General features: G+C 44.4%; 1 protein-coding gene across 1 annotated transcript; it reads left to right on the forward strand.

Moving 5' to 3' along the window:
* The first annotated feature begins 1260 nt into the window (after positions 1-1260).
* On the forward strand, positions 1261-13068 carry DERL1 (derlin 1). The gene is made up of 8 exons (XM_078601852.1): positions 1261-1573; positions 5890-6001; positions 6987-7051; positions 7588-7614; positions 8891-8986; positions 9570-9622; positions 9992-10102; positions 10905-13068. Exons 1-8 carry the CDS (start codon positions 1412-1414, stop codon positions 11062-11064), a joined length of 786 nt encoding a protein of 261 aa, XP_078457978.1. The 5' UTR covers positions 1261-1411; the 3' UTR covers positions 11065-13068.
* Positions 13069-15061: the final 1993 nt, after the last annotated feature.

A 15061-nucleotide genomic window follows, 5' to 3' on the forward strand; every position in this document is an offset into this window, starting at 1 on the left:
GATTTTTGGGTTAGATCGCGTTATTTATAAATGTGTCGTAACCCTCCACCACCCGACACGGCCAAAGGTTTTAAATGGGTGTAGCCCAAATGTCAGCAGCCAATGGGAATGTCAGTGGTGGGCAGCGGCTGTGACGTTGGTGGGTTTTCCACCAATCAAAGGGCTGCCAGGTAAAAATTAGCATCTTCTTCTTGGTTCTTTCGGTAAAGTCACGTAGAAGGGAAATAATAAAATAATAAAAATTAAACATAATAAAATAATTCTCACGACGTTTCGGCCACAATGCAAGCAGCCGTCCTCAGGTGAATAAAAATTAGCATGTCAATGTAAGAGCATGCCAAGTTGGCTATGTTAATGTGAGAGATTAGCATGTTAAAAGCGGTAGGATTAATCGATTCTGAGGTCAAACTATAAACAAATACATTTAAATTAAGGGGCCGTCCATAAATGACGTCATGCACCTAGGGGGGGGGGGGTTCAGACATTTGTGACGATGTGTGACGAGGAGGGGGGGGGGTGAGAAATGTGACGTCACATCAAAATCCGCAACTTTAAATAAATATAGACAACACGTTCTACTTAATTAAATATACTTTTCAATAAATGTTTTCTCCTACAACAACAGAGTGCAGCGCCACATTAAATACGCACTACAATGACAATAGTTTAAAGCGATTTGAAGCATGTTTTATTTGGGGGGGGGGCAGAGCTTTGTGACGTCATATTTGAGGGGGGTCTGACTTTTTGTGACGATGGGTGGGAGGGGTCAAAAAATCGTCAAAAATCTCGTGACGTCATTTATGGACGGCCCCTAAGTCATCCCGGAGTTATTTAGACTCGATTCTCACACAGTCGAATGAATCGAAATCGAATCTGGAATCACATCGGGTAGATGGAAACCATTCTCGCGTCCGATGCGGAATCGACACTGTGTAGTGAGAATAGCCGTTGAATCGATACTAAAGCGATAACAGTTGGATGGAATCGAATGCGAGTTGTTTAAAATGGAATCGATTCCGGAGCAGGCGCACCAAGAACACCCGGAAGTGAACGGAGCTCGCGCCACGTCACCCGAGCGCGCCCAGCCCCCCCCCCGCCACCCACGCGCGCTCGCGCCATTGGCGGGAAAAGTCTCGGCCGCCGCCCCCGCGCGTCACGTGCCCCGCGCCTTCTCCAATCACAGACCGGGAAATCCGGTTCCGGATGTGTTGTGAAGGGCGGTGAGTGTGGGTGGGGGGCGGGGCGAGAGAAAACGGAAGTGGCGTGACGTCAACCGGATGTGCGCTCAGTCATTGAGCAGACGACAGCGTGGGGGGAGGGTTGATGGCTGTTCGCGTTCGTCAGCGTTAAGTGACATTAATTAAAGCGCCAACAATTATACAAGTTCGTAGTTGGTGACGCGCACTTCGCCATGGCCGAGACGACGGACATCGCGGAGTGGTTCCGCGGCATCCCCGTGGTGACGCGCTACTGGTTCGCGGGCTCCGTGCTCTTTCCACTGCTGGGCAGGTTCGGGCTGCTCGACCCGGCCAACTTGGTGCTGGACGCGACGCGCCTGTTCAGCCGCTTCCAGGTGAACCTCGCCTAACCCTCAACCCGCCAAACGCCCTAGAACGTCACCCAGCCGACTCGGATCTCGAATGACAGACACACTGTCCTGATGTTCAATTGAAAAAACTAGGGTTAGATCGCGTTATTTATAAATGTGTCGTAACCCTCCACCACCCGACACGGCCGATCAGCAAAAAAGTGTCACGTTGACAAAGGACAAATAGTTCACTGTTTAGCCCACCCGGTGTGTTGAAGCGTGAAACCACAACATTTACAATTTTTTAAGTAGTACGACGTTTCGCTGGTAATTGCATCCAGCATCATCGAGCAATTCGCCAGAATGGTGAGGCTCTGCTCTGGCTCCCGGTCTTAAATAGAGCAGCAGCGTGGTGACGTCATCGTTTAACTCATCAGGTGCAACGATTTAAGGCGGAGGGGGGGGTATTGTAATGATATACTAGACGTTGAATCAATGGATGCCGACAGTGCTTGTTGCGTTAAGATTCCTGAAACACCGCTCGCTGGACGGTGTGGTGAAGTATGGTCAAAGTGTGGGCGAAGAGCCCCCCCCACCACCACCTTATTAGGACCAGCACTTGCGTGGCAAGATCGCACTCATCCAACAGTGGAGTGACAGAAATGGTGCCTGTTGTTTATAAGTCTTGAGTGTGGCATCAAGATGACGTCTGGCATGTTCTGTCGTGTTCAGGCAATTTAGTTACATCCTAAGCATTGCCATCTACAGCCATTAACACAGTGCGGGGGACCCTACAGCTGGAGTGGGTTATAGTGTCACAAGCCTGTAGAACAGACTTGCTTATAGAACAGACTTAGCGATAGACAAGTTGCACAGTATTCTTGGTTCTTTCGGTAAAGTCACATAGAAGGGAAATTAAATAATAATAAAATAAACATATAAAACAATAAAATGCTCACGACGTTTCGACTGCAACACAAGCAATCATCATCAGGTGTGAAATCTTGCTGTGTTATTCCCTACAGCCTGAAGTACAGCGGAAAGTACAGTAGAAGCACGCTGTTGCCCAGAATGAGGATGCTCTTGCATAATAATTGGAGCACTTTGCCATACCTGTCAACCCCTTATCGGTGCCTTGCCTTATTACAGACCAATTCAGACCTTTTTGGTAACCAAGTGACCATATACATCTCAAAGTTCATTCTGCAAAGTCCCATCACAAGGGAGATACCATCAAATATACAAAAACATTGTTTTGCCCGTATTGAAACGGCTATACGCCGCGTGGACGTGAAAACTCAATTTCCCTGTACAAAAATACGGGGTAAACCGCATGGGTTGACATGTATGCTTTGGCTCCATTTACACACTCTGCATGCGATATAATTTACAGTCTAAGCGCATCCTGAGCATCCTACTAACTACAAAAACCCAGAAGCGAGGTGTTCACTACAACGGGAGCATCCCTGTTGCCCATATAATGTGCGTGTACAATGTGCTGGCGTTACGTCGTCATCACGGTTGTTTTGAGCCCCTAACGTGATTTTGTCTGTTCCTTACAGCCTAAGGAAGCTGTTTCCCGTCACCAGAGGACAACGTGTGTTGCCACAACTATTGCTTGGCGAACCCTGTTCGCTGAACAGTTTATTGTTAACAGTCTTGAGCACCGTGGTATCTACATCCTGGACATAATGATCATAATTTACACTTCTAAAATAACCTTTTGACCCTGGAGGTCGCAAGGTGCTGTATAAATCTAAAAACAATTAAATGTATTTAGGAAAAACACCGTAAAACCCCTAATAAAATCGCACTGCCTCGTAATAAAACACCTCACTAACTAAAACCCCGTAGATCATAAATATTAAGGAGGTGAAGAGAGAGGCCTTCGATAACCGAGGTGGGATTTGAATAAGCCGAGAGACTGGCGGAAAAGGGCCCCGGTCGCCCATCGAACGGAAGTTTTGATCTCGGCACACACCGCAGCAGGTCGAGACCGGAAGACGACCGTAGGACTCTTTCTGGAACGTAGGAGTGAGAGCCACGAATATATACGATGGAGTGCCATCATTGAAGGCCTTCTAAGCAAGGAGGACAGTGTTTCTTATATACGGCACTGAGCATGGGTTATTATTTTATTTACAGATTGGATTTGTTTCTGTGTTGCTGCACTTAACCTCATACCTGTGCCCGAGCTTATTACAGACCAATTCAGACCTTATTGGTCACTCCGTGCCCTTATACATCTCAACGTTCATCCTATAAAGTCCCATCACAAGGGAGAAACACAAACAAACGTATTGAAACGGCTGTATGCCGTATGAACACGAAGACTAAATTTCCCTGTACAAGAATACGGGGTGAAACCGTTTCCTATAACCTACATTTTTCCCTTTTTTAGTCTAAGCAGCTGACAATCTGATAATTATTTAGCCGACAAACTGAGTGTGCTGTTCCTGTAGTCTTGACGATGCTGTTCCATACAGGCTGATCATATTGTTGCATACATCTTGTCGTTGCCTATAGGGGTCGAACAGGGGCAAACTGTCCAGGAATTGCTTAGAGTCTACCATTGCCTGCAGGGATGGAGCAGTGGTGCAGTTGTTAGCACACTGCGCTGTGAATCCCGCAACTTTATATTGATTCCTGGCTATGGCTAACATCTGAACCGGTCTTGAGCTGCCCTTCTACTGCATCAACGTAAAATTGGCCAGTGTGGTTATTAAGTCTGGTCAAACAGCCGCCGTGACCAACACAGCATGGAGAGAGGCCTTCTTCATCAAGCAGTGGTTTGATTTAGGGCTGAATATATATGTGGAGCATTAACTAGAGTCTGTACGTGCTATAGTCTGAGGATGATGGTGCTGAACCAGAGCAGTCTGTTTTCTCCCAATCCTGGCCATGCTGTTCTCTGTAGTTTGAGTACCTTGTTCTCTACAACCAGAGGATGCCATTATCTCTACTTTTAAACGAATCCCCTTGTGTCTATATAATACTGTTATCTACAGCTTGAGCACTTGCTTCTGCAAAGCCTGAACATGCTTTTCTCCCCAGCCAGAGGCGCAGTGTTCCCTTCAGCCTGTTTTGTCAGCCGATTCTCTCTTATCGGGATACACTTTCGCCATTCCATCCACCCTGTATTTCATGCACCCGCTGTGTCCAGGGCCATATTAATCCTCTTGTAGGCCCTAGGCACTTCTGTTTCACAGGCCTCCAGTGACAACTCTCTGCAGTTGATACTGCTGCCCCATGTCACTAGTACCGCCGCGGTCACTCCGCTTGTTTCACGCGGTACTTTGTCCAGCTGCTGTACAGATGTCGCTACTGATATGTTCATTATTTAGTATGAGCCTTAATTCGATGGGAGTGCGCTGTGTGCTGCAGATAAGCAGATTTAATTTGAAATAATTTTAAAAAACAGGGTAAGCCTAAAAATATTTTAAGTGAAAATGTCTTCTATTTTAATATGATTATAGCGGATGATCTGACAGGACGACTGCATGGCGAGCTCCATATTACTTTACGTTCGTTTAAGCTTAAAGATTAGTTTGACAGTTATTTTAGGTGTAATGTGGCTCGCAACGAGTCCAACGACTTGTTACCACAGCAAAGAAATTGCAACTTGCGGCCATGAATATATTTATTAAAGAAGATATCTTTTTTACATTTTTTATCATACATACAAAAAAACACGTCAAATTTTGTTTTTGTAAGCCCTTCAGTTTTTGTAGGCCCGAGTCATAGTGCCTGTTGTGCCTATTGGATAATACGAACCTGGCTGTGTCACTCCTGGATTTTGTTCCCTATTGCTTGTCATCTTCACTCTGAGCCACATTAATCTTGTTCTACATGTTTTCCTCCTACTCCTGGTGCTCAGCAGAGGTCGCAAACGGGTTTTGATTCCTTACCCGTACCCGGCCGCACCAGGGTCGAAAACGGGTACCCGTACCCTACCCGATACCCGGCTACCCGTACCCGGCCGGGTATCGGGTAGGGTACGGGTACGGGTACCCGATTGCGACCTCTGGGATGAAGCCATGTTGCAGGCGCGGCTGGGTTGATTCTAGGAACTTGAATTGTGAGAAGAGACAAGACGTTGGGAAATGAGTGACAAACGGTTACTCACCAGTGACTCACGGCCTACCCGTACCCGGCCGCACCAGGGTCGCAAACGGGTAGCCGGGTATCGGGTAGGGTATGGGTATCGGGTACCCGGTTGCGACCTCTGGTGCTCAGGTTATCACTTGAAGTCACAGTGGAAGGGTTTGAGCAATTGAATGGCAAACACTGATTGAGTTGAATGTGTTTACCGAGGCTCAGCTGTAGAGGAGACTTGCGTGTGTGCCGCTCTTGTGTTTCAGATCTGGAGGCCCATCACGGCAACACTCTTCTTCCCACTGACACCGCAGACAGGATTCCACTTTCTCATTCACCTCTACTTCCTGTACTCCTATTCCACACGCCTCGAGACTGGTAAGGATCTTCGTTTAAGGGCAACTGGCTCGTGAATAATGTTACAGAACGCGGTACAAAATATGCCTGGCTGGGAAATGCATAATACAAGGTAAAGCTGGGTAGAAAATTCTGCAGATACGCTTGTCAACATCGAATGCTGATCATGTTTTTCCTAAAATATTACAATTCTGGGGAGCACACTTATGGATTGAACGAAGGGACTGTAAGTAAATTAATTCATAGTTACATGTGAAGTTGTAAACATGATAACTGAACTAAGGCATGATAGATTAAACTTTATGTAATTGTTTTAAACTGGTTCACGTATGTGTCTCTTGTAAAGCTACTTGATTTAGACATGACGGTATCTCAGAGGATCAGAGCACTGAGCCTGCACCTCTGAGATCCTGGATTCAAATTCAGGCAGCTATCTTAATTTAAACTGGTTCTCAAATGTAATGAGGTGATGTCTTAGGCTGGTCACCAATGACTTCACTAAAACCATCAACTTAAATTTGCTATATTCTAGCGCAGAGAATGATAAACAGTCGTTTGACTCTCAAACGTCAAACATTGCTCTCTGTAGCAGGGCTGGTGAAAAAGCAGTGCCCACTTATTTGTGGACCAGAGTTAACACGAAGGGATCTCGAGGTCGCTGGGATATCCACTTGTGTTGATGATTTTTTTAAATGAAGGATTGCCACACTGCGAGAGATTTAAATGAATGCTTTGTCTCATTCTATGATGCTGATATCACCATCCAGATAAACTATTCAGAAAAAGGTTAAACTAAATAAGTAATGCACAAATCGTACAGGACACGGTGCGCATGTTACTGAACAATTTATGAGCTCTGTGCCTGATAGTGGAGCGTGGATCAATTCATGTTTTAAGAGGTACATTTGAGCGTAGCTTTGAGTGAAACAATCATTGTGACGGTAACCTTTACTGGAGTGATCTTGTATACTTTTATGTTTAAAAATGTGTTTTTTTTTTTCCACAGGTGTTTTTGATGGACGGCCAGCAGACTACCTGTTTCTGGTTCTTTTCAACTGGATCTGTATCACTGTATCCTTCGTTGCGTGTTCGTCTATTTGAATCATGATTTTTGGGTGAATTTTTACCAATTAATAAGTTTCTGTTTGGTAGCTTAGTATGGGTGACTCCACAAAGGACTTGGCACTTTTTTGGTTCGTGAACATTTGAATGTTACCTATGGGAAAATTTCGCTGAATTGCTCAGCTCATCAACTTTCAGAAGCTACAATGAGTTGAGCGTTGTTCATACTTGGATGAGAGACTGTCTGGAAATGCCAGGTGTTCTTGACGAGCTGTGATGGCAAAGCGATGGATTCTTGAATCCCTTTGTGTGGCGCTTTGAGTGGTAACTGCTTGTATGGTGGAATTTGTTTTATAAGTACGCTGGTTTACTCCCACATGCATTATTCTCATAAATGGATTAGGTCGAACATCTTATTGTAGCAGGACCCTCAAAAAGAATATTAAGGAGATATGGCTTTATTGGATAAATAAAATAATGTCATAGTAATTGTTAAATTTCAGGAAGCACTCGGTTTGTTAATCACACCTTGACTATGTTGCCAGATTGTTGGGCTTATCGTCGACATGCCAGTAAGTATTTGTGCTCAATAAATGTGTTTCATATATTCTTGGTTCTTTCGGTAAAGTCACATACAAGGGAAATAATAATAAAATAATAAGAATTAAACAATAAAATTCTCGCAAAGAATTCTCACAAAGAATTGTATTGGATATGAATCCCTACAGTCACGAAAGCTTTAAATCTAAGTGTTTCATATAGTTAAAAGACAAACGAATTGAACAAAATGTGATAGTTTACCCCTAGGGAATATGTATTCCTCAGTTTACTTGTTTTCAGGAAAAGCAGATATCCGCTTCATTTCATTTTGAATTCACTCTGCATCAGTTTACAATGCGTTAATTTAGGTTTGTTTCAAACCACAAGCGGTAATTAACATGACGCATCCCTGCTGTGTTCTCATTTAGTAGAGTTTAATTTGAAATTGGGTAAAAATTACATCTTGTTAAGGTTCCTGACTCATGACACTTTGGAAGTGTTTGTTCGGCTTGCAGTGAATATTCTCACGTGAGCGTTAACAGCTTGGGAAAATGTTTTGCAATTGGTGCTTAAATGGAACTTCGTCACAAAGCACTTCTGATAATGCATATCAATTAAAACAGTTATCAAAAGGATGATGGTGAGAAATGTGAGATTTGACCAAAGAGCAATGGAGACTTCAAAGGGAACAACAACAACCTCGTGCACTATTCACAGAAGCGCTAGAACCACATGCGGCCAAAAACACCAAAGAATCCCCAGGAAAAGTCCAGTACACAATGGAGATCAAGAAGTCGGTCCCAGTCTACATCGCAAAGTAAACTGTCCCACCACCAGCCACAGTCAACCCAGTCATTCCACCCATCCCACTTCGTCTTGCAGATTTCAAAAAGCCCCCGCGCATCGTCATAGCACAGCCATGGTGGTTCGTAAATAAATCCAGGCGCCAACAAAGCATGGTCCCAGTGAGCATTAAGAAAGTCACGGCATCAATACCCTAGACCACAGAACGGTGGCAAGGAGGGGCAGAGAGGTGAAAGGGAACATCGGGCAGAGAGGGTAAGAGCCTAAGGCAAGGAAACAATAAAATAACAAAGGGGTAGAAGGGAAAGAATTTGGACTAAGCAATGGTGTATTTCAAGGATTCACAAACTTCCACTGCACAAAATGTAACAGGATCAAGACAGCAAGTGTGCCCACAAACCTGTCTTTCACATCTCAGGTTTATGGTTTATAGCTTTTGACAAATACTGTAATGGTGGGAATTTTGGGGCTGACTTTGTGTGCTGCTGCTCTCTGTGTGTGCAGCTGCTGATGATCCCGCTCATCATCTCAGTGCTCTACGTATGGGCCCAACTGAATCGTGACCAGATCGTCACCTTTTGGTTTGGCACCACCTTTAAAGTAAGCAACATCACGGAAGGCATTCTGTGTGTGCAAACTGCATTTTTAGCACCTTGTTGAAGGCAAGGGAACATTAGTTTGGGGGAGGGGGTGTGGGGTTTGCGCACAGGTACAGATATGGAGGCTTTATGTTCACGTTTTTATTTTAAAATATACAGGAATTCCTCATTTAACGCGGTAGATGTCTTCCAGAAAATTTCTGTGTGAAGTGAAAATAATTTCCCAATAATAAATAATTTTAAAGGTGGGGGTAATTACTTTTTTAAAATATGCGATGTGTGTGAGGGAGAGGGGGGGAGAGGGTGGATAGAGATATGTCACAATTATTACTCTTATGAAAATAAAAACTACGAATGAAAAAATGTCACTTACCCAGAAATCCCACATCGCTCGGCCGTGCAGTTCGGAAAGCAGCTTGTCATCGACCGCTCAGAAACTGCGGTTGAACGGGTGCGTTCCTCGTTCCGCGAATAGTGTTTCTGAATAGAAGAACGGTGTCCTAGCGAGAAAATGCATTGTGTGAAAGCGCGTGAAGCGAGGACTTACTGTTGTTGTCGCCCTGTTTCGTTTCCTAACTTTTCAGGCCTGCTACCTTCCCTGGGTCATCATGGGCTTCAACTTCATCCTGCGTGGATCGTGAGTACTTTCGGTCTTGGCGGAAAAAACAAATGCAAGCCTTACGTCTCGCAGCTGCTCGCAGAGCCAAAGCAGATCACGGACCACAGACTCCGTTGCAAAAATCAATGTCGGTAGCCTAATTCATTCGTCTGTACTTTGAAGATCGCATGCTGATAGCTGCCAACAAGATTAATAAATTAGTTAATTAACGGTTTAACCGCAGTTTATGTAAAAATTCAAGCCCGAAGTGTACATTCCAAAGCCAAGAAAGAAGGTTATAGATTATGGATGTTGTTTAATAAAGTAGGGTGGGTGCCGGTTGCTTCCAGATATATCTGCGGTGGTGCAGCCTTTCCCCACTGTTTGTGCCGCCCTCCTGTCCCCTAGGGTGATGAATGAGCTCATCGGGATCTTCGTGGGCCACCTCTACTTCTTCCTCATGTTCAAGTACCCCCAGGACTTTGGTGGGCGAACGCTCATCTCCACCCCATCCATACTGTAAGTGGCTTTGCACAACCTGTTTCACATTTTCTTGGTTCTTTCGGTAAAGTCACGTAGAAGGGAAATAATACAAATGAAACATAAAATAATTCTCACGACGTTTCGGCCACAACGCAAGCAGCCGTCCTCAGGTGAAGACCAGGTCTGTCGGGGAGACAGCGTCTGAATGAAACACCACTACGCTCCAAGCGTGGTGGTGTTTCATTCAGACGCTGCTTGCGTTGTGGCCGAAACGTCGTGAGAATAAGTTTATTATGTTTTATTTTTATTATTTTATTATTTCCCTTCTACGTGACTTTACCGAAAGAACCAAGAAGATGAATCCCTGCCGTCACGAAAGCTTTAAATCGAAATGTTTCACATTGTCTGTGACTTGAAATCTGTTCACTGTTATATTTTTTGTTATCAGTTTCTGAGCAGAGCCCCAAGATGCCAAATGTCCTGCAACAAACAGTACATCTGAGCTATAGTCTGACAGTCATTAGTTCTACCTCGAGGGGTAACATTTATTTCACTACACCGGTCAATGTCGGATGGTGAAGGTGGGAGCATAGATGTAGGAACACAGAAGTGCAGGATAACAATAGATTGTCTACACTGCCCATTGCTGAACACTGTATAGCCGAATGGCCTATAAGGTATGTTCGTCATGATGAACACCAATCCAAGCACTATTTTATGCTCAACCATGCTTAGCTTCTGAGCAGGGTTAGCTAATGGCAAAATGAAATCTCTGGCATACCTTAACGTTTCTTTAATCCACTTGGCCATGTGTGCGTATGTCGATGTGTACATTCAGGTACCGGCTCTTGCCGAGTCGCCGTGGCGGCATTGCCGGCTTTGGCGTTCCTCCGCCCAGCAGGAGACCACCAGACGACCAAGATGCCCCCCCGCAGGGAGGCTGGGGAGCATTTGGCCGTCACCGATGGGGGGATGGCCAGAGGCTGGGTGGGGACTAAAGGCTGGTACTGCTGCGTAGATGTTCGCAGTTGTGCTGTGTACAGCTCTTCGATGTGTATTCGGGTTGTTCCACGGTATTGTTCAGCGTGATGTTTGGACGTCACGATGATTGGGTTACAACCCGAAAACTCATCTGAGAGCCCAGGGCTGTTGTCGGCGACCGAGTGTACCCGTGTGCGCGTGCGTGTGTGCCTCCTCGGGCGTTTGCATGGCTGCACGAGCGTCTGGCCCCTGCTTGCACAGACAACAGCGACGCAAAAGAGAACTGGTCCATCCGGAGCACGTGACTTTAGCTGTCGCACCACTCGTGAACCTGTTCGGTTGTGCCACCTGTCATCACGGGATGTAAACTGTTGGGCCTTGTGCAAAACATGGGCTCTGTGCATATGCCTGCATCTGTGCGCGTGCATGAGGGCGCGTGCATGAGTGCAGGCATGGTAATTTGGCGAGCCTTCTCGTTCATGGCATAAGACACAATTTTTCTTCGTTTTTATTATTGTACATTAATGTAACGTTCATGAAAAAAAAAGTGATCCCAGTGTAAAAAGTAAAACGATATTTAAGTCTTACTTCCTGGATTTATTTTAAATAATGCTCATAATAAGCTGTGCAGTGACACATTGATACAAGAAACATGAACAAGGAACACCATACGGGCTTATTTCTATTGCTTTGAAATCGCCAATAAACACGTTGAGCTAAAAGCCTCCTTTTAATTGTGTAGTGCGTACGTGCAGCTTAGATTGGCAAGTTATTTCGGTTTGATCGTTGGGTTTAAAATACAATGCCTAGAAAGTTTTGTGATTTAACGGTGAAATTATCTGTGAAATGTCCAGTAGGTTTTTCAAAATAACTGAGAAGCAATTTGGTTGTTCCCTATGTTAAGGTTGACTTTTCGCTGAGAATATCTCCTTTAATGTCTTATCACAGTACTTGCGTGCTGTTTGGATGGCTTATATAAAAATAATGCTTTAATAAGCACCAAAATCATTTGCAAGAACACAAGAAAGTTGAATCTTTTTGGAAATTCATGTGGCTTTTATTTTCACGACTGTTCAGCGATGCTTTTATAGTCATGCATGTTATTACCGTTTCTTTTTGTTCAGCTTACTTACTGACAAGCATAAATTTGTGAAGGATGAAAAACATGAAATTGAAATTAATTGTATTAAGCTAGGTCAACCACATGGGTCTGTTTATTTATTTTAAGATTACAGATTACTGGACATCATGTTATTGGCCAATCTAGGTTCCCCTGGCACATGGGTTAGGATAGGATTTGTGGCATGAATTTATGTCATATCCACGTGTACCTTAATTGTCACAGTTACAATTTCTGGTGGTTGGCACTTGTGTGCACTTTGCCATGTTTTCACCAGGTCCTTGTCCGTCGGATGTCACTGCTAATTGAATGTTGCGGTTATCCTGGTAAATTAATTAGCATTAGCTCATGCATCTCATAACCATGATTCCATGAGAAAAAAGTTACATTTCGGGTCCAATCCGTAACACAGGGTATTCAAAGACTTGTGTTTTGAAATGGAACATTCTAACGACTTGACTGCACAATTGGAATATAATTTGGAGAAAGATTGGCAACATGCTCTAGAAAACATTCATAACTGACCCTATCACCTGCATTGTTAACACTGAGTAATGGCAGCCTGCCATATATTTTTTACACGTTACGGCAGTGTTAATGATGTACGCGTTAGTCCATCCGTCCATACTTCACATGTGTTTTTATGACTTGTGAAAAATGCACAGGTAATCCGAATCCTTTGATACTAGCCACACATGCCAAATACTATTTCTCAGTATGGTCTTAGTTTTTGGATAAAGTCCACATCAAAATCCTTTAAAAATTCGTTATTGTACAAAAAAAAGTTATTCTCATGTAACATGTGCAAAATACTACATACATTAGAACGTGTACGCATTAGGTGTGTAACGGTGCGTCAATTCGTCTATTAAAATCGATTCTTGGTCTCCTGATACACGCATTGAATTGTGTAAGAACCGATTATTATTTGTGTGTTTTATGTCATTTGTTAATGTAGCCCCCTGTGACTACTCGAGGCACCACATTCACCACTTTGATAACAATTTAAATAAAGTTTAACACGTAGGCTTTCGCGACCAATATCCATAGAGGTTTTTTAGGTTAGATTTAACAACAAAAAACCTCTGAATTTACATGAAGTCGAATTGAATTGCCAGGGAGTGAATTGTCACTTGTCTAGTATGCACGGGTATGAAATGTGTGCCTCACATCCCCGTGTGTGAATTTCCTTACGCAATTTTCTACTTTTGAATCTGTGAGAGAGAGAAAAGAACACAGGCTCTCAATGGACTGCTTGGCTTTGCTCGCTTTGGTAGAAGTAAAATGCTGATGAAGTCCCTGTTTTTTTAGGTCGCCCTTACAAAATACTTGAGTGGGCTGTCGGGTAGTTCAATAAAGGGGAGTGAAAGCACGGTTTTAAAAAAAAGTAGACGCAGAAATATCAAGGCAATGTTTATTTAATGTATTGTAGCTGTTGCCAGAAAACGGATAAATAAGTAATTTGGGGTGCAAGTACCTGCTTTTTCACATGCATTATTATGAAGTGGAGAACATCATTTATTTATCCATGAGAGCCCCAAGACCATTTCTGGAGCCATCCTGGTTTTGGGATGTTAGCCCATTTAATTTTTAAAGAGTATGTATATTTTACATGTGATAAACCAGAGTATGCAGACAAAGCCTACCATGCATACGTGGGGATGACACTAAGGGCTACACGGGTTTTATTCACGAACCCTGGATTTTGTACGAACCATCTGTCCGGTTTGCTTCGGGAGTTTCACAAATATGCATCCTCTTCCAAAATACTGCATCCACATTGGATGTGCCACCACGCCTGGTTATTCAATAGTTGATGTGGTTGGGTTGGCGTGGTCCCAGTCACCTCCCATTGGTGATGTATCCCACTTCCGATCAGCACGGTGGGCTACGTAACACGCGAAATAAGTTAAACATACCCCTGTGGCCACACGGGACCCGCTCTTGTGACCATGCATAGCCGGCAGCGACTGCAGTGGGGGTCATGACCACGAGATGCCCCCATGGTGCATAGCTCCTTAAGCGCCACTTGTTCAATGATTGATGACGTTGATTACCCTTTCCACAGTAGCCCCAGTAAGTCGGGCATCGTTTAGTCTGCGCCTTGCCTTTAATTATGTATACCTTCCTATTTTATTTCCATCTTAGTGCGGCCGATGTCTCCTCAAACTGCCGGTAGCTTAGCGGCGGGCGGGATGTTAATTTCGTTTTCTTTGTGGAGTGCAGTCGGTGTGTTTTTGAGAATTGCTGATTATGCTGCAAAGGCAGGTTGCAGATAGGAGCTGTGGTGTATTTCTTTCTGTAATGAGGCCAATTGCAGCTAAAGAAAAAAGGGGATGCGGGTCATTGTACGAGTCGACCCAACCTGCGTATAATTGGGAAGCGTTCCGTTACAGCTTCGACTTCCGTCGTGATGGGTAAAGCCATTTCCTCTGCAGAGAGGTGAAATCGGGTCGCATAAAAGTGGCCACTTCAGACAAGTTGATTCCCATCGTAGGCGCGGTTTGTGCATACAAGACGGTGGCATGTGTGGGCAGCTCTTTGCCAGTCCATCGCTGGTGAGGTCCCCCATTCTGTGCTGATCGTCGGGGCTGTTTGACCATACTTCGCACTTTCACTCTGGTCCGCCTGCGTTAATGAAGGCAGGGTGCTCAGACAATAGCGCAACGATTGATTCTTCTGCACTGTCCCCCTGCTGAACAACGTAGCCCCGCATCAGCCGACAAACAAGATTATATGCATGGCAATCGCCCATCCAAGCACTCTGCGGGGTAAGAACCGATTTAGCTTGTGAGTTGATTTAGTCATAGGCGTATACACGTGGTATACTAGCCTGCACACCCCCCCCCCTCTCTTTAATATGTAATTAGCGTGAAAGCAATTGGGATGGATAT

Source organism: Lampetra planeri, chromosome 17, assembly GCF_965212315.1.
Source record: "Lampetra planeri chromosome 17, kcLamPlan1.2.h2, whole genome shotgun sequence".
Classification (NCBI taxonomy): Eukaryota; Metazoa; Chordata; class Hyperoartia; order Petromyzontiformes; family Petromyzontidae; genus Lampetra; species Lampetra planeri.